This window comes from Lactuca sativa, chromosome 4 (genome assembly GCF_002870075.4).
Source record: "Lactuca sativa cultivar Salinas chromosome 4, Lsat_Salinas_v11, whole genome shotgun sequence".
In the NCBI taxonomy this organism is placed as follows: Eukaryota; Viridiplantae; Streptophyta; class Magnoliopsida; order Asterales; family Asteraceae; genus Lactuca; species Lactuca sativa.
In genome coordinates, this window is record NC_056626.2 from 170,738,156 (window position 1) to 170,764,170 (window position 26,015).

The 26,015-nt window shown below is 36.2% G+C and overlaps 2 protein-coding genes across 2 annotated transcripts; both read right to left on the reverse strand.

Moving 5' to 3' along the window:
• Window positions 1–847: 847 nt before the first annotated feature.
• On the reverse strand, window positions 848–2,191 carry LOC111881476 (probable 2-oxoglutarate-dependent dioxygenase AOP1). The gene is made up of 3 exons (XM_023877865.3): window positions 1,793–2,191; window positions 1,387–1,711; window positions 848–1,303 (listed from the first exon to the last, which is right to left on the reverse strand). The coding sequence occupies exons 1-3, from the start codon at window positions 2,155–2,157 to the stop codon at window positions 1,055–1,057; spliced, it is 939 nt and encodes a 312-aa protein (XP_023733633.1). The 5' UTR covers window positions 2,158–2,191; the 3' UTR covers window positions 848–1,054.
• Window positions 2,192–14,096: 11,905 nt separating this feature from the next.
• LOC128133881 (probable 2-oxoglutarate-dependent dioxygenase AOP1) lies at window positions 14,097–15,440 on the reverse strand. Its single transcript, XM_052771394.1, has 3 exons — window positions 15,042–15,440; window positions 14,636–14,960; window positions 14,097–14,552 (listed from the first exon to the last, which is right to left on the reverse strand). The coding sequence occupies exons 1-3, from the start codon at window positions 15,404–15,406 to the stop codon at window positions 14,304–14,306; spliced, it is 939 nt and encodes a 312-aa protein (XP_052627354.1). The 5' UTR covers window positions 15,407–15,440; the 3' UTR covers window positions 14,097–14,303.
• Window positions 15,441–26,015: the final 10,575 nt, after the last annotated feature.

Below are 26,015 nucleotides of genomic sequence, written 5' to 3' on the forward strand. Positions count from 1 at the left end.
CCAATTAACCATGATAAAAATCCCAAATAATCAAACATTTATCTACCAGGAAGCATAAATAAAAATTAACTTGGAAAAAATATATGAAAAATACATGAGCATACCTAACCAAAATCAACGTGGTTTCATGATATGTTGCAAACCTATAAAAAAACAAAAATCTTTAAGGAAAGAGATAAAAACGAAATTGAGGATCAAGAAAACAATTTTGTTTCCAAATGTCACTGAAAAATCAAGCAATGAAAAACAAAAACAATAAAGATGTAATTATGTAAAAGGTAATTGCTTGCTATGTGTTGCAAATCGGAAACTATTTTTCCTGATCTTCCAGATCCAAACACTTCTTTTAAAACCCTAGAAATACAGCGATAAATGAGTAAAGAAGAACCAGTGGCATTTAGTGGTGTCGATCTCTAGGGTGGGTGGCTGGCATTTGGTGGGGTCAATCTCCATTGGAGTTTTCATTGATATACACCGATAAATGAAGAACTTAGTGTTGCCATTGATAATAACCTCATACTCGACAAGTTATATAAGTATCAAATCTTATTTAAGATATGTTATTTAAGTACAGTAAAACATACCTTATTTAATGTACGGTTCGGTAAAATATGGTATTGCATTAGAGGTTTGTACATTAAGCATATATATATATATATATTAACATAAATGGTTTCAAAGTACAAATAATTAATTACATAATTACTTTTCGTATATAAACAAATCCAGACATGTCCTTAGCAATAGATAAATAAATAATTAAAGCTTATGGTGCACCTTTATTTTGAAGTGTTTACACAAATTATATATATTCATTCAGTAATTACAACAGGATTAGAGAAACAACTTAATGAAATTTTAGTATACTAATATGACACATGTTTTGATTTAATTTGGTAGTTGGATTTGTAGGAATAAAAGTAGAAGGATATTTAATTTCTCAAGAGAAATACATATGATACTTGATTAAAGAAACAATTTGAAAAAGACATACATATGATCAAAGATACATAAGATAGATGTGGTGACACCTTTATTTTGAACAATACACAACTCAATTAATTTCGCAATAGGATTTGATGGGGCACTCAGATTTCATCCCTTCACTGGTGAGTAGATAATGGAGGTACTTGTAGTGATCAAAATCCTTAAACCGTGGTGGGTGGTCTTCATCAATGAGTTTTTGTGGTATCTGTATGTTCAGACCCCTAATAAAAGTAAATTGCCCTAGCGAATATCGCTCTTGGTTTCCCTGCATGATCACTCTATGACACGGTGCATGAATTCTTCCATTTGACCATGCCTAAGTGAATGAAAATACCTTAAATGTCACATATATACAATATATAACATTGATGAATAGTTAATCAACATATTGCTACCTACCATGAAAACGTCACCTGCCATGACTATGAACGATGAAGGCAAAGGATCAACTTCGATCCACTGTCCTTCCTTAGTCTTTATCTGTAGACCCTTTACTTGTTTGTCATGAAGAATTGTCATAAAACTAATATCAGTGTGAGGAAGCATGCCTAGAGGATTTCCCTCATCCTCTTGAGGGCATAAGTACTTCATGAATCGAAGATTTTGAACTGAGGACCCAAGGAGCGTCTCACATTGTTCTTCTATTCCATAGCTTTTTGCTACCATCCGCATCACTATCTGATATAGTTCTGTTACAGCTTTGGAGAACATCAAAGCACTTTTACTGAAAAACCAGTGTTTAATCAAACGAAATTTATTTTTGCTAGGTGTAACTGAATTTAAGACGTAAAATAAAAAGCCATACCCAAAACTTTCGTTTCCAGAAGGCCACATGAGTTTTGTGAAGAATTCAACTCCTTCTGTAGTTGTTGCGTTCTCAATGCCTATGCTTTCGTAAAGAGGCATGACTGGAGTTTTACCACTGTAAGCATGATATGGTGTATCTGAAGTGCTTAGGACTTTGACTTCGGTAGGAAGATCAAATACATCTCGTGATGCAGAGAAAATCGCGTCGTCAAGTTCCTGAGGCACACCGTCGTACTTGGCTATGAAAACCCCGTGTTTTTCAAGCGCATGCATAGCTTCACTGCATGTTGTGATCCATGAACTTGAGTTAGGGATTAGGTTTTTCAACGAAAAGTCGATAACAGATAGCTTCGGTGGTGTCATCTCTTTTCAAACCTTGGATATCTTTTACGATGTATTTTTCTGTCTTCAGACCTATTTCGTTTATATAGTTGGAAAACGGATTTTATGTATGTCCCATATTCCGTATATAAGATATTTCTAAGCCTTTTCATTATTAGACAATACACGTTTTTCTCTGAGGAAACGGTACGCACAATTTAAGTTACGGATATTAATTAATGCACGTACGTAATCATGCCTAGAAGAGATTGTTTTTATAATTACTAAAGAAAGTCATTGCTAAAACGAGATTTTTACCAAAAATACCAATTTTATATCCCAGGCCACGATAGTTCCAATTTTAAATACAAAACTATGGTAATCTCGTAGCTAGACCCCAGCTATCCATTTTATGTTTCAAATCCATTATTAATATACCAAATGGCCCTTATCGTATTCCCATCCCTTCTATCGTCATCACCAGTATATCTCCACCTGCCAATCTCCGACTTTCTCTTCCTTAATTTTCCTATATATTCGTTTCTATCAGCGACTAGCGACTAGGGTTGTTCACTATTTGGATAAAACCGAATTGTCTAATTGGAAAATTTAGAATTAAAGTATTTGGTTCGGATATTCAGAATTTTGGATTGGTATTCAGCAAAACCGAATTATTATTTTGGATTTCAGATTGATTTTGCACTACTAGAAAACTAGTCCAATAGCTACAGCACAATCCGTAGCTATTTCGTAGCTATAAACGAATAGCTACGGAATTGCTACTGAAAAATAGGTGTAGCATAATGGCCCGTGGCTAAATTATAGCTACAGATTAGCTACGAAATAACTATGGAACTTTCCGTGGCTACCATAGCTACGGAATAGCTACGGAAATAAATAGTTACAGATTTGCTACAAAATAGCTACGGAAGTGGATAGCTACGGAACTAAATAGCTACGGAAATAAATACCTACGAAATTGCTACGGAAATAAATAGCTACGGTGATGGTGATGGTGATGGTAATGGTGATGGTGATAGTGATGGTGATGATGATGGTGATGGTGATGGTGGTGGTGGCGGTGGTGATGATGGTGGTGATGATGATGATGATGGCGGTGATGACGATGATGATGATGGTGGTGGTGGTGGTGATGATGGTGGTGATGATGATGATGATGGTGGTGGTGGTGATGATGATGGTGATGATGTTGGTGATGATGATGTTGATGATGATGATGGTGATGATGGTGATGATGATGGTGGTAATGCTGATGGTGATGGTGATGCTGATGCTGATGGTGATGATAATGGTGATGATGATGGTGATGATGATGATGATGATGATGATGGTGATGATGATGATGGTGATGATGATGATGATGGTGGTGATGATGATGATGGTGGTGGTGGTAGTGGTGATGATGGTGGTGATGATGATGATGGTGGTGGTGATGATGATGATGGTGGTGGTGATGGTGGTCGTGATGATGATGATGATGATGATAATGATGGTGGTGGTGGTGGTGGTGATGACGATGAAGATGATGATGGTGATGATGTTGGTGATGATGATGATGATGATGATGATGATGATGGTGATGGTGATGGTTATGATGATGGTGATGGTGATGGTGATGGTGATGGTGATGATTATGGTGATGGTGATGGTGATGGTGATGGTGATGGTGATGGTGATGGTGATGGTGATGATGATGGTGATGATGGTGGCGGTGATAATGATGGTGGTGATGATGATGATGATGTTGGTGATGACGATGATGATGGTGGTGGTGGTGGTGGTGATGATGGAGGTGATGATGATGATGGTGGTGGTCGTGGTGATGATGATGATGATGGTGGTGGTGGTGATGATGATGATGATGAAGATGATGATGGTGATGATGTTCGTGATGATGATGATGGTGATGATGGTGGTGATGATGATGATGGTGGTGATGGTGATGGTGATGGTGTGACAACCCAAAACTTTCCATTATGTACAACCATCCACTTCAATAGAAGTCAAAACTGTTTCTGCTAACTTTCAAGCTTTTTGGAATAAGTTTGAGTGTTTTAAAGATAGTACATCAAGAGATATCAGGAGAGAGGATACCCTAGGGTTTATTACGTAACAATAAGTGTCCAAAACTTCAAGAGTTTGGAATTTACAGTCCAAAAATGGTATTTCGACCAAAAACCCTCAAGACTATATAAGAAAAACTTAGCCATTTTGAATTCATTTCTTACATTTCCAACTAGAGAAAACCCGATTTCTCTCTCAAGGATCTTCAACCGATCACCCCGAATTGTAAGTACTTCGATACTAGAGTGTATTAAAGTGTTATATGTGCATAAATAACATGAAAATCATCAAAGAACACCAAGGAAATGGTGTTCACGGCCCAAGATCCTCTTGGACCGTGAACACTAAATTTGGGGCCAAAAGTGTGCCCGATGTCCCTATAGACCTGGGAACCAAACATGGAACTACCCTTGACATGTCTAGACCTCAAAATCATTAAGAAACAAGGGCAAGAAGTGAGTTCACGGCCAAGGATGTTCTTGGGCCGTGAACTCCATTTTATGGTGCCAAAATGCCCTAAATGCCTTCCTTAAGCCAAGAGACTAGCCTAGCACATTACCTTGATGTGTTTAGGACTCAAAACAATCAAAATACCATCACCCATAGGTGATTACGGCCGCAAACTCAAGCCAATATGGTCCAAGGGCCGAAAACTCAAGCTAAGGGTGTTATGATGCCACTAACACTTCCAAAGGCTTAGACTTGAATTTAGGATGCTTCATTGTGACCTTTAGGACCCTCATAAACATAAATAGCCATGAGTTTATGGTTGTAAACTCATTTGGGCCGTGAACACCTCAAAAACTACAAAGAATGTGGTTTACCTCATCCTAGGGTAGAGCTAAGGTCCCTAAATCATCCCATAGCCCTCAAACTTGCACTTACCCAAGAGTAACCATGAGTTTACGGCCATAAACTCCCTTGGGCCGTAAAACCATGGTAGTAAACTCATGTGAGTGCCTTTATACCTTCCTATGTTGAATCACATGTGATTCCAACACTTGGTCAAGGTGTTTCCTAGTCCCGGAAGGTGTTTCCTTTCATATAGTTGTTATAAACACTATATTCATATCAATATGTGTCCATATATGTCATTTAGGACTTATTGTGTCTCGAGACTTCATTCGTGGAACTTCTCATCCATATGCGCATACCCGTTTGAATCACCCACATCAGGTGAGTTCATACCCCGTAATGGATCTTTTAACTATTTTAACTGTTTTAGGGGGGGAATACAGGTTGAACACAATGGTAATTGTGTAAATGTTTGTTGTTAAACATCTTTCAAAATGTTACTTATGTTATTTATAAGTTGTCAAAACATTTCAAAACTGGTTTAAGGTTATGTTACTTTATAGTTATACAAAACTCCGTTATTAAAGTACAAGCATAACTTAGTAGAGAAAGGAGTCTTTCCAGTAACAGTCCAAGTAGAGCATTAGTAAACTATTATAGGTATAGTTTAGGAGAATGCTATTCATTACTTCTACTACAATGAAGCTCACAAGGAAACAATACCATAACAGAACAAATAGTGACGAGAATCAAACAATACCAGAACAGAACATAACAAACAAGTTAGGTTGCTATAGCATGAGAACACACAGACAGGATCTAATTATACCAATGAATCACTAACGCATTAGTGATAGTTATATTGGGTATACATGATCATATAACTTTAATGTGAATTACACGGCTTGCAAGAGATTGCTGGAGTCGCGTTTAGTTCCCTTAATCTCTTTACGTAAGAGCGTTTAGTAGGGGTTGTAGCTTTCACATTATGACCGTAATAAAACAAATTTGTTTTTAGGTTATTAGTACATCCGCAGGTCATTATAAACGACACCTGTGTACTTACTTCTTCCATTACTTTCATAAAGTGTCGGTACCACTTGAAAGTTGACCTATTTTCTAGTCAAGATAGTTATAAACTAGGAATAATATACTTTACATTTGACAAAGGAACAGTCGGGCTTAACTTAGAACAGAAGATGCCTTCGTAGATGGCTACGATTAAAGTTTAGGATCATAGTGCTAGCTTTATGATTCCTTAATGTATACACTACAGAATACATATATACTAATAGATTCCGACAGCTAATAGGATGTGTGCTTTCGCTTCATTGCCTGTTCTCATCGGATTGTGGTCTTGAACCGAGTTCCCCTAATCTATTATCTACCCGAATCTATATATATTTATGCTTAGTATACATTAAGTCATCATAAGGGTACCAAGTATGGATCAGGTTATAGGACAGAGAGTCGAAGTGCAGTTTTTCTAGTACAAAACATACTTTTCAAAGTCAGTACTTTTGATATACAAAACTAGAGATTTCCCAGTTAAGGGCTTAATCCATTTTATTAAGCCAGTACAATTTTAAAGACTTTAGGTGAATAACTCTATAATACCTTAGTTTACACACCATGTTGATATATAAAACTAATATCCAATAGGTAGTTAAATGGGTGTTTTCCGCCTTTCCTCCTATTCCCCGTTAGGTTGTGGACTTAGGGCAGATTCACCCAATTAACTTTCTACCCGATATCAGATTATATATAGCAGTATAAACAAAGCTATTATAAAAGTAGTCACTATGGTCAATATTTTACTATAAGAAATATAGGTTTTCTTAAAAGAACTTCTCATTAGATATAAAGGAACCATTACAAATAACTCCATGAGTAACAAGTGAATAGACCAGGGTTATATATGACAATGATCCAACAACCAATGGGATGTGTGCTATCTGCCTTACTTTTTGTCCCCGTTGGGTGGTGAGCTTAGGGCAAATGCGCACAATCGATTGTTTGTTTACTCTGAGGTATATATAACTTGTACCCAGTTAGTACCCATAGAAAGGCTTGTAGTGTCATTTTACTTAACTTTCATTCAAGTAGGAAATATAGGATTTTCTATTGGAACAAGCAAACTTTTCAAAACAGAACTTACAACTTACACCACTTTTACATATACATTTTCAACAACATTTTACAACTTACTCACATCACTAAAATCTTATGAACTCACCAGCTTAATTGCTGATCAACTCTTTCAAATAACTTGTATTCTCAAGAGACTATTAGATAGGTGCTCGTGCTGGGGATTCAAAAGATGGAGCATTATAGCTTCAAGTCTTATTTTGTTATTTGTGTATGAATTCTATGTTTTGTGAGCACACATTGTAAACACTTTCTTTTGAAATAAAATGATTGTTTATTACTTGCTTACCATATACATATCTCGTGATACTTAACATGTCGTCCTCCACCCACCAAATGTTTCCACCGTTCCGATTTTGGGGTGTGACAGATTGGTATCAGAGCATTGTTTATAGTGAACTAAGTCTATCAACCGATAAAAGATATACAACTATAAATACAATGGGGCTTAAGTGCTCTAGATAATGATATATTTGAGAATATAACTTCAAGTTATAAATATATACCTACTTGCTCATACATGTACATAATAGAACTAGTGTCACGAGGAGAACAGAACTAAAAGTATTTAAAGGTTGGGCACTGTCGTCAACCCGAACAGTTATGTAATCATAGCTAGGATCAATTTAGCCTGATCAACTATATTCATTCGAGATGTGACCAACTTGTGTTTGGGAATGATGTGGTGTTGCAACAGGGTTAAAACTTACCTGAACACCAGTCAAGAGAACGTCAACCCTACTTGCTCTTCATTACCCTAAGGATTCTTACTTGGACTACGCACTGATCCAGTGTTTCCAGTAGTACAGGCCCTTATACTACCGTCCACACCGCATCAGTATTCACCCCAAGTCCTCCTCCTAGGATCCCAGATCACAAGTACTCTAACCTTGCTATGCATAGGCTACCCTATAGCAGACCTCTCATACACTCCTCGCTGCTACCTAATCACTCTCAAACATCTCATAGTAGCAGAAATCTCCTAGGCTAAGACATCACAAATCAGGCCACTCTAGTCCTAATATGAGTACCTAGCCTACTCCAGCATGCATAACATATCATAGCGTATCTCATAACACATAATGTAAGGGTATTTTGGGAAATCACCGTTCGGGCGCTGGCTGACCGTACACACTGCTCTGTTCTTCTTGTCTCAAAACCTTTTATTCTTTTTAGAAGAATTGTTTTATTGCGAAAAATTCCTCAAATCCTCAGTTTGAGTTCAGATACGCCCGAAGGTGTGTCCGAATCCCTCAAACCAAGGCTCTAATACCAACTTGTAACGACGTAAATTTTTCAAACAAATTATCATTTTTCAAGCAACATATTTATCATTTAAACATTCTTAAATCTCATGTTGAATAAATGTCATCAATTAAAACATATCCTAAGATCACAAATAAAATCCTCGGTCTGTGTGTACCGATCATGCCGGCGCCTTCCCGCAATTGTCACTAGTACCTGAAACACATAACACATAACACTGTAAGCATAAATTTTTAGTGAGCTCCCCAAAATACCACATACAACACATATTAGCCACTCGAGGCTATAACTCTGTATGACCCTCTGGTCAAAGTGTCTCAGTGGGACCCTCCAGTCCCATAACTCTGTGGACCCTCTGGTCCTAACTCTGTGGACCCTTCGGTCCTAACTCTGTAAACTCTGAATCACATATAGTACAAAATCACATAGATATCACATCATATAATAGCATACAACAGACTCTATCACATAGCTCTAATTACCACTTTAGGTAAAGTATAGTGAGAAGACTCACCTCGGGTAACTCGGTAAATCTTGAACTCGGTAATACTGGTCTAGCCTCCGCCTAATCACATGGAACAATTACTCTAATCAATACAACTATCAAAGGCTAGACTAAACCCTCTCTAAGTTCTCTCAGAAGGGTAAAAGACCATTTTACCCCTCCAATGATTCAAACCAAACATTGAATTAACCCTAAAAATCAACGAAAGTCAATGGTCAACTTTGAACAGACTCATCGAGTGCACATAGGTGACTCGGCGAGTCCAAGCGTGTCCTCTGAGTCTATCTAAACCTTACTCGACTCGTCGAGCGAACCTTCCACTCAACGGGTTACCTATGGTCATGAATCTCGGGGCAACCCGACTCGACTCGTCGAGTCCCCTTATGGACTCGGCGAGTTCCTTCCATGGCAACACTCAAAAGACCTTCTGAGGTCAGATCTGCTTCTCAAATTAGTAGATCTAACCTTCTAGCACCCAAAAGTCATGTAAAGGTTCGAACTTTCGGCCCATGCATCACACTATCATCTCTATATGCCAAAATAACCCTTTATATGATAACCTAGGCACCAAAACTTATAAAGGATTGCATAAAGCTAAAAAATAGGGACTCTCTGGACCTCTCAAGGTCCAGATCTAATAATATTATCACAAGGGGACATCACACACACTAGATCGCTTACCAAAAGTGAAGAGAAGAAACCCTAGATTCATGAAATCTATTACTTAAATGAAGATAGACATGAATCCTTACCTCCCACAGTAGCTCTGAACGAAATGATGGAAGATTTGAGTCCCACAAGTCATCCTAGCTCGAAATCCTTCCTTCCCTTTGCTAAAACACACCAAATAATTATTTATTCTCCCTCCTCTTGCTCTACAAGCTTTCTCTCCGCTCTCTAGGGTTTCTCGGGGGTGTAGTGGCCGCAAATGAAGGCCATAAAGGCCTTTAAATAGGGCATAGGCCTAAAGATTTAGGGGTTCTGCCGCCAGCACAGACTCATTGAGTCACCTAGCCGACTCGTCGAGTCCATTCATTAATCCAGTCAGAGAATCGCGATCCTACTCGACGACTCTAGGCGTCAACTGGTCGAATCCCTCTCTTTAACTCAAAATAAAAGGTTAAAAAACGAAATACCTAGGAATCTGGATGTTACACTCACACTTCTTTGCCATCAACTGCTGAAGAACTCCTTATGATGCCACCCATCTACCTCCTAAATATCGTAATTTTCACGTAGTAGCTGACTTCCATCATTAAGAGTTCCACAAAGCACGTAGCAAGCAACATTCATGCATCGAATAATCTCCACCAGCATGTAAAACCACTCTAGGTTACAAATCTATTTGTTCTACTCACACTCAAAAGGTATCACCGAACTCAAGCAACCCTATGTCTCGCAGTTATCTAACTACTCCCTCAGTAGGCTTCTCTAATGCTCATCTAGGCATCTCTCATAGATTACTCCTCTACTCAAAGCTCTCTCTAAAAGATTCCTACTAGATACTCGTACTCCGCACATACTCAAAGTACATCACAGATAACAACATTTCCTAGGCTAAGGCATCACAAATCAAGCAACTCTAGCCCTAATATATGAAATACCTAGCGTATCTTCTAGCATGCATCACTAATATCTCAATAATAACTCATAACAGAAATAAGTAAGGGTATTTTGGGAAATCACCATTCGGGATCTGGCTGATTGTACACACTGCTCCTTCTCGTTTTCTCTAAGAAACTCTTGCTCGCTTTAGAAAACTCATTTCTTTTGAATGTTTTTCTCAAATCCCTAGTTTGAGTCCAGACATACCCGAAGGTGCATCCGAATCCTTCAAACCAAGGCTCTGATACCAACTTGTAACATCGTAAATTTTCAAACAAAATTTTCATTTAAAATCACTTAATTCTCATAACACATTTCACAAAAATCTCATTTATTTAATTTACAAATCGCAACTCCATAATGTTTGATTCTAATCTAGGATCCTCAAAACACAACTCTTTCACTGGTGTGTACAATCAAGTCGGTGTCTTCCCGCGATCTTGAGAAAAACCTAAAACACGGTAAGCATGAAGCTTAGTGAGTTACCCAAAATACCATACACATCACATTAGCCACTCGAGGCTAACTCAATACGACCCTCCAGTTAATGTGTTCTAGTGGAGACCCTCCGGTCCCACAACTCAGGTGGACCCTCCGGTCTGAACTAAATAAGCTCATAATAATAATACTCAACATAAATCACAAAGACCTAATGCAGAATATCACAATACACAGATAAGCACATAAGACATCTCTTGGTACGCTTAGCGTACTCACGAATCCAGATTGGCCCTCGGGGACACTTGGTCAGTACGCAGGGCACATTGGAATTACGCTCAACGTACGACCATGATTGTTTTTCCTACTCCTTTGGTGTTAACCCGTTAAGACATTAACTCAAATCCCAGATCTAGACTCCCTAATGGCTCTTACTCCATAAAGTCAATGACTTTAAGACTTTGGATGGCTGATAAGGTCACCAACACAGAAAACTCTCACTCTTCTATTACAAAATGCTTATATCTCATGCATGGCTTGATTCCAACGTCCAAGTCTTGATTTTTATGACATTACACTACTAAATACACTCAAAGGGGTTGATCAAAGTCTCTGGAGATCAATATCTCATAAAGTCTACAACGTTTGGGGACAAAACCCTAAAATACTCTACTAAGATGCACAAATCAAAAGAGTGAGAAAGTTTGAAGCTTTATACCTCTATATGAAGCTCCCAACATAGATATGCTCAGATCCAAGGGCCTGGACTATCACTCCTTCTTCTCCAAAGCTTCTTCTTCACTCCAAGAACACACAAAAACACTCAAAGGCTCTCAAATGCACTCACAATCTCCATGAACGAAGGTTTAGGGTTTAAGAAGGTTTGCAATATGAGGATGGTGGCCAAGAATGAGGCCATCTCATTCTTTATATAGGGACACCCCTCAACTAGGGTTTTTCATTCAGTGCCTAGTACACCCAACGTACTAGGTGGCTCCGGTTAAAAATCATGCACATGAGTACGCTAAGCGTACATATACGTACGCTATGCGTACTCAGCTGCCACCTTTCTAAAATAGGGATTAATCCTGCCAAAACTTCAAACTTCTGGTGCTTCCTCGATATAACTTCGTTTCCAATGAACCTCATATCCACAGAAAGGTGAAGAGATGCCCTACACTTCTAGAAACTCGTCGCAACCCCGAGACTTCCTCATGCCCGGGTTGCAGCCCACGAACCCTAATCACGGACGATCCAAAACATGATGTTACAACATAAGCTGACACTTCACAATAACAAAATCAACCATGAATCTAACTAAAACCTAGCTTCTAGTAAATAAACACAACAAAAAATGAATACGCACCTTAATTGATGCTACCTGTAGGGGTCATTCTTTAACAATTCCTAGGGACTATGTGAAGTTTATTTTTTTCATGTTTTGTTTGTTAGTCATATATCATGAACAAATTAGTCCATCAAAGATTGGCAACCCAAATCCATATAGCGAAATTGAAAAGGGAACATAATGTAACAATCTTACCAATAGTTCGTTCATTTCATCCATCTTCAAATAAAAGCAAACATTGTAGTTAGTAGTCCGTTTTTTGATCCAAAAACAAAAGAACATAGATTTAAAAACTGATTAACAGTATCTTAGTTCTCGTAGGTTTGGTGCTTTCCGTGATGGCATTTCAGAATATCTTCATTTTTTTTGGGATCTTGACATTTTCTCCCCTTCATGTGTGCTGGCTACTTCTCGATTACTAGTTGTCTTGTTTTCATTGGTCTGATTTGATGGTCTTGATTTTGTTTTCCTAGTTTGCTGATCTGGTGAATTTTTGGTGATGTTGATGTTTTTGTCCGTAACCCTTTTTTCAGAAGATCTGCGGATTCTTTAACTGCTGTTGTTTTTCAATGTACTCCAAACCCAAAATGGGAGTCGTAAACAAAAATTTTATTTACTTACCTAAACAATAGAAGCTTCTTGTCTACTTCTCTTAATACATCATGGCCTTCTTGGATCTTTGCCCTAGTGTAGAGTACCTGTTACAATACCATAAAATACAATTTAGAAGTAATCCAACAATTACATTTAGTTAGGACTGAAAGCTAATTAAGATGATAAATGAGGAAACAATTACAGACACGCATACTCGTCATTGTCATGAACAAAAAGCAAATGTTAAAAACGTGTGAACTCTGAAGGTAACCACCTTTACCTCCAATATCGCATCAAATATTAAGCTTATAACCAATTAACCATGATAAAAATCCCAAATAATCAAACATTTATCTACCAGGAAGCATAAATAAAAATTAACTTGGAAAAAATATATGAAAAATACATGAGCATACCTAACCAAAATCAACGTGGTTTCATGATATGTTGCAAACCTATAAAAAAACAAAAATCTTTAAGGAAAGAGATAAAAACGAAATTGAGGATCAAGAAAACAATTTTGTTTCCAAATGTCACTGAAAAATCAAGCAATGAAAAACAAAAACAATAAAGATGTAATTATGTAAAAGGTAATTGCTTGCTATGTGTTGCAAATCGGAAACTATTTTTCCTGATCTTCCAGATCCAAACACTTCTTTTAAAACCCTAGAAATAAAGCGATAAATGAGTAAAGAAGAACCAGTGGCATTTAGTGGTGTCGATCTCTAGGGTGGGTGGCTGGCATTTGGTGGGGTCAATCTCCATTGGAGTTTTCATTGATATACACCGATAAATGAAGAACTTAGTGTTGCCATTGATAATAACCTCATACTCGACAAGTTATATAAGTATCAAATCTTATTTAAGATATGTTATTTAAGTACAGTAAAACATACCTTATTTAATGTACGGTTCGGTAAAATATGGTATTGCATTAGAGGTTTGTACATTAAGCATATATATATATATATATATATATATATATATATATATATATATATATATATATATTAACATAAATGGTTTCAAAGTACAAATAATTAATTACATAATTACTTTTCGTATATAAACAAATCCAGACATGTCCTTAGCAATAGATAAATAAATAATTAAAGCTTATGGTGCACCTTTATTTTGAAGTGTTTACACAAATTATATATATTCATTCAGTAATTACAACAGGATTAGAGAAACAACTTAATGAAATTTTAGTATACTAATATGACACATGTTTTGATTTAATTTGGTAGTTGGATTTGTAGGAATAAAAGTAGAAGGATATTTAATTTCTCAAGAGAAATACATATGATACTTGATTAAAGAAACAATTTGAAAAAGACATACATATGATCAAAGATACATAAGATAGATGTGGTGACACCTTTATTTTGAACAATACACAACTCAATTAATTTCGCAATAGGATTTGATGGGGCACTCAGATTTCATCCCTTCACTGGTGAGTAGATAATGGAGGTACTTGTAGTGATCAAAATCCTTAAACCGTGGTGGGTGGTCTTCATCAATGAGTTTTTGTGGTATCTGTATGTTCAGACCCCTAATAAAAGTAAATTGCCCTAGCGAATATCGCTCTTGGTTTCCCTGCATGATCACTCTATGACACGGTGCATGAATTCTTCCATTTGACCATGCCTAAGTGAATGAAAATACCTTAAATGTCACATATATACAATATATAACATTGATGAATAGTTAATCAACATATTGCTACCTACCATGAAAACGTCACCTGCCATGACTATGAACGATGAAGGCAAAGGATCAACTTCGATCCACTGTCCTTCCTTAGTCTTTATCTGTAGACCCTTTACTTGTTTGTCATGAAGAATTGTCATAAAACTAATATCAGTGTGAGGAAGCATGCCTAGAGGATTTCCCTCATCCTCTTGAGGGCATAAGTACTTCATGAATCGAAGATTTTGAACTGAGGACCCAAGGAGCGTCTCACATTGTTCTTCTATTCCATAGCTTTTTGCTACCATCCGCATCACTATCTGATATAGTTCTGTTACAGCTTTGGAGAACATCAAAGCACTTTTACTGAAAAACCAGTGTTTAATCAAACGAAATTTATTTTTGCTAGGTGTAACTGAATTTAAGACGTAAAATAAAAAGCCATACCCAAAACTTTCGTTTCCAGAAGGCCACATGAGTTTTGTGAAGAATTCAACTCCTTCTGTAGTTGTTGCGTTCTCAATGCCTATGCTTTCGTAAAGAGGCATGACTGGAGTTTTACCACTGTAAGCATGATATGGTGTATCTGAAGTGCTTAGGACTTTGACTTCGGTAGGAAGATCAAATACATCTCGTGATGCAGAGAAAATCGCGTCGTCAAGTTCCTGAGGCACACCGTCGTACTTGGCTATGAAAACCCCGTGTTTTTCAAGCGCATGCATAGCTTCACTGCATGTTGTGATCCATGAACTTGAGTTAGGGATTAGGTTTTTCAACGAAAAGTCGATAACAGATAGCTTCGGTGGTGTCATCTCTTTTCAAACCTTGGATATCTTTTACGATGTATTTTTCTGTCTTCAGACCTATTTCGTTTATATAGTTGGAAAACGGATTTTATGTATGTCCCATATTCCGTATATAAGATATTTCTAAGCCTTTTCATTATTAGACAATACACGTTTTTCTCTGAGGAAACGGTACGCACAATTTAAGTTACGGATATTAATTAATGCACGTACGTAATCATGCCTAGAAGAGATTGTTTTTATAATTACTAAAGAAAGTCATTGCTAAAACGAGATTTTTACCAAAAATACCAATTTTATATCCCAGGCCACGATAGTTCCAATTTTAAATACAAAACTATGGTAATCTCGTAGCTAGACCCCAGCTATCCATTTTATGTTTCAAATCCATTATTAATATACCAAATGGCCCTTATCGTATTCCCATCCCTTCTATCGTCATCACCAGTATATCTCCACCTGCCAATCTCCGACTTTCTCTTCCTTAATTTTCCTATATATTCGTTTCTATCAGCGACTAGCGACTAGGGTTGTTCACTATTTGGATAAAACCGAATTGTCTAATTGGAAAATTTAGAATTAAAGTAATTGGTTCGGATATTCAGAATTTTGGATTGGTATTCAGCAAAACCGAATTATTATTTTGGATTTCAGATTGATTTTGCACTACTAGAAAACTAGTCCAATAGCTACAGCACAATCCGTAGCTATTTCGTAGCTATAAACGAATAGCTACGGAATTGCTACTGAAAAATAGGTGTAGCATAATGGCCCGTGGCTAAATTATAGCTACAGATTAGCTACGAAATAACTATGGAACTTTCCGTGGCTACCATAGCTACGGAATAGCTACGGAAATAAATAGTTACAGATTTGCTACAAAATAGCTACGGAAGTGGATAGCTACGGAACTAAATAGCTACGGAAATAAATACCTACGAAATTGCTACGGAAATAAATAGCTACGGTGATGGTGATGGTGATGGTGATGGTGATGGTGATAGTGATGGTGATGATGATGGTGATGGTGATGGTGGTGGTGGCGGTGGTGATGATGGTGGTGATGATGATGATGATGGCGGTGATGACGATGATGATGATGGTGGTGGTGGTGGTGATGACGGTGGTGATGATGATGATGATGGTGGTGGTGGTGATGATGATGGTGATGATGTTGGTGATGATGATGTTGATGATGATGATGGTGATGATGGTGATGATGATGGTGGTAATGCTGATGGTGATGGTGATGCTGATGCTGATGGTGATGATAATGGTGATGATGATGGTGATGATGATGATGATGATGATGATGGTGATGATGATGATGGTGATGATGATGATGATGGTGGTGATGATGATGATGGTGGTGGTGGTAGTGGTGATGATGGTGGTGATGATGATGATGGTGGTGGTGATGATGATGATGATGGTGGTGGTGATGGTGGTCGTGATGATGATGATGATGATGATGATGATGATGGTGGTGGTGGTGGTGGTGATGACGATGAAGATGATGATGGTGATGATGTTGGTGATGATGATGATGATGATGATGATGGTGATGGTGATGGTTATGATGATGGTGATGGTGATGGTGATGGTGATGGTGATGATTATGGTGATGGTGATGGTGATGGTGATGGTGATGGTGATGGTGATGGTGATGATGATGGTGATGATGGTGGCGGTGATAATGATGGTGGTGATGATGATGATGTTGGTGATGACGATGATGATGATGGTGGTGGTGGTGGTGATGATGGAGGTGATGATGATGATGGTGGTGGTCGTGGTGATGATGATGATGATGGTGGTGGTGGTGATGATGATGATGATGAAGATGATGATGGTGATGATGTTCGTGATGATGATGATGGTGATGATGGTGGTGATGATGATGATGGTGGTGATGGTGATGGTGATGGTGTGACAACCCAAAACTTTCCATTATGTACAACCATCCACTTCAATAGAAGTCAAAACTGTTTCTGCTAACTTTCAAGCTTTTTGGAATAAGTTTGAGTGTTTTAAAGATAGTACATCAAGAGATATCAGGAGAGAGGATACCCTAGGGTTTATTACGTAACAATAAGTGTCCAAAACTTCAAGAGTTTGGAATTTACAGTCCAAAAATGGTATTTCGACCAAAAACCCTCAAGACTATATAAGAAAAACTTAGCCATTTTGAATTCATTTCTTACATTTCCAACTAGAGAAAACCCGATTTCTCTCTCAAGGATCTTCACCCGATCACCCCGAATTGTAAGTACTTCGATACTAGAGTGTATTAAAGTGTTATATGTGCATAAATAACATGAAAATCATCAAAGAACACCAAGGAAATGGTGTTCACGGCCCAAGATCCTCTTGGACCGTGAACACTAAATTTGGGGCCAAAAGTGTGCCCGATGTCCCTATAGACCTGGGAACCAAACATGGAACTACCCTTGACATGTCTAGACCTCAAAATCATTAAGAAACAAGGGCAAGAAGTGAGTTCACGGCCAAGGATGTTCTTGGGCCGTGAACTCCATTTTATGGTGCCAAAATGCCCTAAATGCCTTCCTTAAGCCAAGAGACTAGCCTAGCACATTACCTTGATGTGTTTAGGACTCAAAACAATCAAAATACCATCACCCATAGGTGATTACGGCCGCAAACTCAAGCCAATATGGTCCAAGGGCCGAAAACTCAAGCTAAGGGTGTTATGATGCCACTAACACTTCCAAAGGCTTAGACTTGAATTTAGGATGCTTCATTGTGACCTTTAGGACCCTCATAAACATAAATAGCCATGAGTTTATGGTTGTAAACTCATTTGGGCCGTGAACACCTCAAAAACTACAAAGAATGTGGTTTACCTCATCCTAGGGTAGAGCTAAGGTCCCTAAATCATCCCATAGCCCTCAAACTTGCACTTACCCAAGAGTAACCATGAGTTTACGGCCATAAACTCCCTTGGGCCGTAAAACCATGGTAGTAAACTCATGTGAGTGCCTTTATACCTTCCTATGTTGAATCACATGTGATTCCAACACTTGGTCAAGGTGTTTCCTAGTCCCGGAAGGTGTTTCCTTTCATATAGTTGTTATAAACACTATATTCATATCAATATGTGTCCATATATGTCATTTAGGACTTATTGTGTCTCGAGACTTCATTCGTGGAACTTCTCATCCATATGCGCATACCCGTTTGAATCACCCACATCAGGTGAGTTCATACCCCGTAATGGATCTTTTAACTATTTTAACTGTTTTAGGGGGGGAATACAGGTTGAACACAATGGTAATTGTGTAAATGTTTGTTGTTAAACATCTTTCAAAATGTTACTTATGTTATTTATAAGTTGTCAAAACATTTCAAAACTGGTTTAAGGTTATGTTACTTTATAGTTATACAAAACTCCGTTATTAAAGTACAAGCATAACTTAGTAGAGAAAGGAGTCTTTCCAGTAACAGTCCAAGTAGAGCATTAGTAAACTATTATAGGTATAGTTTAGGAGAATGCTATTCATTACTTCTACTACAATGAAGCTCACAAGGAAACAATACCATAACAGAACAAATAGTGACGAGAATCAAACAATACCAGAACAGAACATAACAAACAAGTTAGGTTGCTATAGCATGAGAACACATAGACAGGATCTAATTATACCAATGAATCACTAACGCATTAGTGATAGTTATATTGGGTATACATGATCATATAACTTTAATGTGAATTACACGGCTTGCAAGAGATTGCTGGAGTCGCGTTTAGTTCCCTTAATCTCTTTACGTAAGAGCGTTTAGTAGGGGTTCTAGCTTTCACATTATGACCGTAATAAAAACAAATATGTTTTTAGGTTATTAGTACATCCGCAGGTCATTATAAACGAGATCTGTGTACTTACTTCTTCCATTACTTTCATAAAGTGTCGGTACCACTTGAAAGTTGACCTATTTTCTAGTCAAGATAGTTATAAACTAGGAAGAATATACTTTACATTTGAAAAAGGAACAGTCGGGCTTAACTTAGAACAGAAGATGCCTTGGTAGAAGGCTACGATTAAAGTTTAGGATCTTAATGCTAGCTTTATGATTCCTTAATGTATACACTATAGAATACATATATACTAATAGATTCCGACAGCTAATAGGATGTGTGCTTTCGTTTCATTGCCTGTTCTCGTTGGATTGTGGTCTTGAACCGAATTCCCCCAATCTATTATCTACCTGAATCTATATATATTTATGCTTAGTATACATTAAGTCATCATAAGGGTACCAAGTATGGATCAGGTTATAGGACACGGAGTCGAACTACAATTTTTCTAGTACAAAACATACTTTTCAAAGTCAGTACTTTTGATATACAAAACTAGAGATTTCCCAGTTAAGGGCTTAATCCATTTTATTAAGCCAGTACAATTTTAAAGACTTTAGGTGAATAACTCTATAATATCTTAGTTTATACACCATGTTGATATATAAAACTAATATCCAATAGGTAGTTAAATGTGTGTTTTCCGCCTTTCCTCTAGTTCCCCATTGGGTTGTTAACTTAGGGCAGATTCACCCAATTAACTTTCTACCCGATATCAGATTATATATAGCAGTATAAACAAAGCTATTATAAAAGTAGTCACTGTGGTCAATATTTTACTATAAGAAATATAGGTTTTCTTAAAAGAACTTCTGATTACATATAAAGGAACCATTAAAAATAACTCCATGAGTAACAAGTGAATATAGCAGGGTTATATATGACAATGATCTAACAACCAATGGAATGTGTGCTATCCGCCTTACGTTTTGTCCCCGTTGGGTGGTAAGCTTAGGGCAGATGCGCACAATCGATTGTTTGTTTACTCTGAGGTATATATAACTTGTACCCACTTAGTACCCATAGAAAGGCTTGTAGTGTCATTTTACTTAACTTTCATTCCAGTAGGAAATATAGGATTTTCTAGAGGAACAGGCAAACTTTTCAAAACAGAACTTACAGCTTACACCACTTTTACATATACATTTTCAACAACATTTTACAGCTTACTCACATCACTAAAATCTTATGAACTCACCAGCTTAATTGCTGATCAAATCTTTCAAATAACTTGTATTCTCAGGAGACTATTAGACAGGTGCTCGTGCTGGGGATTCGGAAGATGGAGCATTATAGCTTCAAGTCTTATTTTGTTATTTGTGTATGAATTATATCTTTTGTGAACACACATTGTAAACACTTTCTTTTGAAATGAAATGGTTGTTTATTACTTGCTTACCATATACATATCTCGTGATACTTAACATGACGTCCTCCACCCCCGAACGTTTCCGCCATTCCGGTTTTGGGGTGTGACAGATGGCGATGGTGATGGTGATGATGTTTATGATGGTGGTGGTGATTGTGATTGTGATGATGATGATGATGGTGGTGGTGGTGATGATGGTGGTGGTGATGATGATGATGATGGTGGTGGTGATGATGATGATGATCATCATCATCATGTAGGTATACGTGTTTGTGAGATGTATGTGAACATACTCATAAGAATTATAGTGTTAAACAATTAAACGAGTAATGGATCTCGTATGTGCACACGACTTTATGAACGATATTAATAGCTATAAGTTACTGAAAAATATAAATAACCATGTATAGTAGAGGTGTGAAAAGAACGAAGCGAAAAAAACGACGTTTGGTGCCCAAAAAATCGAAAATAAGAAAAATCCGTAGCTAATCCGTATCTAATTAGCTACGGATTAGCTACAGATATTTCTTATTTTCGATTTTTCGGGTACCAAACGTTGTTTTTTCCGCTTCATTTTTTTCACACCTCTATTATACATGATTACCTATATTTTCACCAACTTATAACTATTAATATCATTCATAAAGTCGTGTATACATACGGTATCCATGACTCGTTTAATGGTTTAACACGCTTATGATCTACATTCACATATATATACTCACAAACACATATACTTACTACATACACATACATATATACCGCAACTCATTAATGTATGCAAAATATACATATACAAAAATAAATTCATCACAAGTTAGTGAAAAGAATAGTGATTACATTGTTAAACTGTGAAACGAATACTTGATCCCGAAGGTGCACACGATTTTATGAATGATATTAAAAGCTATAAGTTGGTGAAAGTATAGATAATTATGTATAGTAGAGGTTTAAAAAAACGAAGCAAAAAAAAGACATTTGGTGCCCGAAAAATCAAAGATAAGAAATATTCGTAGCTAATCCGTAGCTAGTTAGCTACGGATTAGCTACGGAATTCTAACGGAAAACATATTTCGTAGCTAATCCGCAGCTAACTAGCTACAGATTAGCTACAAATATTTCTTATTTTCGATTTTTCGAGTACCAAACGTCATTTTTTCCGCTTCGTTTTTTTCACATCTCTATTATACATGATTATCTATATTTTCACAATCTTATAACTATTAATATCATTCATAAAGTCGTGTATACATACGGGATCCATGACTCGTTTAATGGTTTAACACGCTTATGATCTACATTCACATATAAATACGCACAAACACGTGTACGTACACACATACACGTACACATATACCACAACTCTTTCATGTATGTATTTATACATATACAAAAATAAATTCATTACAAGTTGGTGAAAAGTATAGTAATTACATTGTTAAAACTATGAAACGAATACTTGATCCCGAAGGGGCATACGACTTTATGAATGATATTAATATCTATAAGTTGGTGAAAGTATAGATAATCATGTATAGTAGAGGTGTAAAAAAAACTAAGCGAAAAAAAAAAACGACGTTTGGTGCCCGAAAAATAGAAAATAAAAAAAATTCCGTAGCTAATTAGCTACGCAGTAGCTACGGATTTTTCTTATTTTTGATTTTTCGGGCATTAAACATCATTTTTTTTCTCTTCATTTTTTCCCACCTCTATTATACATGATTATTTTTATTTTCAACAACTTATAGTTATTAATAGTGTTCATAAAGTCGTTTGCACCTTTGAGATACTTTACTCATTTAATGGTTTAATATTGTATCCGTAGCTATTCTGTAGCCATTCTGTAGCTAATTAGCTACGGAATAGCTATGGGTTAACCATAGCTATTCCGTAGCTAATTAGCTACAGAATAACTACGGAATAGCATCCGTAGTTATTCCATAACTATTCCATAGCTATTCCGTTACTAAATTAGGGCGTCCCATTCTGTGGCTAATCCGTAGTTATTCCGTAGCTAATTAGCTACGGAAAATTTCCGTAGCTATTATCCGTAGGAAAACACCCTTTTTTTTCTAGTAGTGTTGGTTTATAAACGAAGGACCGAATAGTCCCAAAAAACCGAATAACAACATATTATCTATTTTTCATATGTATCTTTAACTATTTATAAATATACTAAATTATTACTTTTAATTATTAGAAATTTTCATCGAATATACTACTTTAAAATTACTTCTTATCAAAATTTTTTTGTCAATGAAATATTAATTAATATATTTTCTTAGTATCTGTTTATAAATTATAATTTATAAAAAAAAAATAGTTTCTTTATAGATTTTGCTAATATTCAAGTTATATATTTTTCAAAATGCCTTGCCTCTTGAAAACCGAATTGTAAAAACCGATCCAATTGAATTGTAATTTGGTTGGATCGGATCGAATTTAAATTTAGTTTGGACTATCTAGATCAATGTTTTGAAGATCGAAATCTATTCAGATTCACTTGATTGGATCGGATCAAACCGATCCATCCAAACGAAGACCCCAACCAGCGACCACCCTCTGCTATCTTCGATCGACACCTTCTCATCTTCTTTCCATCTTCATACCTCACTATCTCTAGCAACCACAAGATATAAAAAACTTAATGTTGTTTTGGTTCCATAAAACACGACACTTACGGAAAGGTATCTACACATGGCAGTTTGGATTATAACAGAGTTGTGGATGTGATGTGTGTATTTTCTTATTCGAATTGTTCCAAACAAAACCCACCATTGATATATGTGTTTACGTTTTGAATAACAGGCGGTGGGCAATGAGTTTCTTCTTTCTTAAGAGTGGCAATGGTCGGCACAATATGTATTTCGTTCAATTGTTCCTTATTTGTCTTGATTTTTGCTGAAATCGATCAAAATGCTATGAAATTAGCGATTTCTTGTTGAAATTGGTGGTTTATTGTTGAAGTCGGTGATTTCTCCTCCACATTTGATGAAAACGTTTGTTGATTTCTTAATAGAACATGAACAAGGATGCGTTTCTTTTCCTTCCCTTCATTCTTGTGTGCTGTGTTTTTAAGGTTCTTGATGTAGAAGCTGTACAAGAAACTCTTCTTCTCAATTTGAGCTTCATGGTCGCCAGTTGATGGTGAGACGAAAATGTCTTGCGTAGATTAGCAACGTTTTTTCATTCACATGTTCAAGAACCAAAATGATGCATGGACATGACGAGGAGGCTATTGAGAATATGCTTTTCAAAGGTCTAGTGTTAATTTTTAGCATGCTACTCATATGAAGAAATTTTGACTTTTTTGATAATGGAAGTATCAAAATTAATTCGATTTGTCCACTAGAGGTCTGATCACGATAAATTGGACTTTAAAGTATGAGTTTTGACTCCTTTTGCTGTTTACGACCTCCTATAGTCGTTTGGTTACTTGATTCTCCCGCCTATGTGACATCCTAAATAAAACCCTATACTTATGATCATTATAAATTAGATCCCGAAACTTTGAAAAAATTTAGAATTTCTTTTATTAAAATTAAACTTGGTTTAAAGTTTATTTATTTATTTATTTTCTTAAATTCAAAACTAAACTCGCTTTTAAATTTTTTCGTATTTCATTTTATTTTATTTTTTCGTATTGGTTTTATTTATTTATGTATTTATTGTTTTTTTGTGTTATTTTCATCAATTTGATAATTTTTCTTTGATATTTTTCAAAAGTGTAAAGTGTATGAATATAAAAGAGTATATTATAATTTTTGACCTTTGAGTTTTTTTATTCTACTTTTTTATAAGTTTTGTTATTTATGGTTTTTTATTTTTATTTTGAGCAAATGCAAAAAACTATAAGTTCAAAAGAATGAAAAAAAAACAAGAAAAAAAGTTGGATGAAAATCACAAATATAAAAATCCTAGGGCTCAAATATGTTATTTGCTCAGTTAGTTTTACGTAGGCTTAATATAAAGAATTGTTAGATAAGGTTATACATGATAATAACCACAATATATGTTTTCAACTTGTATAATTTTATAATTTTCTGTTATAAAATTATAATAAATAGATTTACATATAAATGCTTACAAAATTTATTATTTTTGATGTAAACTTAATGTGAACATGAATAAATAAAAAGCAAAAAACAAAAATAAATATATAAAAAATTCATTAAAAAAAAATTAAAATCGAGTTTAGTTTTGACTAAAAAGTAAAAAAATTTAAAAACCGAGTTTAGTTTTAATAATTTAAAAACCACTACTAGAAAAAAAGGCCTTTTACGACGCTCATTGCGCGTCGTAAAACGCTCAGACGACGCGCAAATGCGTGTCAAGGAAGGCCCTGTCATAAAGAGAGACGACGCGCTTTTGCGCGTCGTCTATAGACGACGCGCAATTACGACGCGCATTTATGACGCGCATTTACGACGCGCGTTTACGACACGCAATGCGTATCAAGGAAGGCCCCGTCATAAAGGAAGACGACACGCATTCGCGTGTCGTAACCTTACGACGCGCGTGTTAATGACACGCAATGCGTATCAAGAAAGCCCCTGTCAAGAAAGGCCATGTCATAAATGAAGATGACACACATTTTTGCGTATCATAATTCTAAATGTTTTAAAAAAAAATATTATATTATTGATTTACTAATTTTCAAATTAAATAATACATTAAAAATCTCATAATACAAAATAAAATACCATAAGTAACAAAGATAATTCATTTCACTAATATGTCAAATACAAATAATTATTCCAATATTGAGTAATTGTAATAAAATAAATGAACTCAAGAGAAGTAGAATTTATATACAATCGCATTATCTAGCTTACTATGTGCTAACAACTCTCTAGGTGTTTGCTTTTGCTTGAGTTTTGTTTCCTCCAAAGCTTCTAGCCATGCCAAAGTATGAGTCTTGCTTTTGCTTGAGTCTTATGCATGTCCAAATCAAGTAAAACATTGCTAAATTATATTCATCAAGTCCTTGCTGTGAAGTCTTAGATAGATGCTTAACTGTAATATCCAATCCTTCTAGCAGGCCCTAGAGATCAACCTGCCAAAATAGTACACCAAATTAATCAGAAGCTGAGATGCTACCTATAGGACAATCCAAAAACACAATAAATCCATGGACTTACTGTGGATCAATAATTACATACACCAAAGTAATGAAAACAGATGTTTGTTGGCCACACAACACACATAACAAATGTAGCAGAAATGACACATACCTTCTTGGAACTGAATTGAAGTCACCACAGACGAACATTGGAATATCTGCACTTGCAATTATCTTTTCCAATCCTTTTAACAGTGTGTGAACCTTCAATTTTCACATTCATATAGTTTTTAAGTTATTAAAAAAGAAG

Coding starts and splice junctions, on each gene's coding strand:
- LOC128133881 (XM_052771394.1), bottom strand. CDS start 15,406: ATGACACCACCGAAGCTATCTGTTATCGACTTTTCGTTGAAAAACCTA. Junction 14,961..15,041: donor TCTGGAAACGAAAGTTTTGG/GTATGGCTTTTT, acceptor CTGGTTTTTCAG/TAAAAGTGCTTTGATGTTCT. Junction 14,553..14,635: donor TGGCAGGTGACGTTTTCATG/GTAGGTAGCAAT, acceptor TCATTCACTTAG/GCATGGTCAAATGGAAGAAT.
- LOC111881476 (XM_023877865.3), bottom strand. CDS start 2,157: ATGACACCACCGAAGCTATCTGTTATCGACTTTTCGTTGAAAAACCTA. Junction 1,712..1,792: donor TCTGGAAACGAAAGTTTTGG/GTATGGCTTTTT, acceptor CTGGTTTTTCAG/TAAAAGTGCTTTGATGTTCT. Junction 1,304..1,386: donor TGGCAGGTGACGTTTTCATG/GTAGGTAGCAAT, acceptor TCATTCACTTAG/GCATGGTCAAATGGAAGAAT.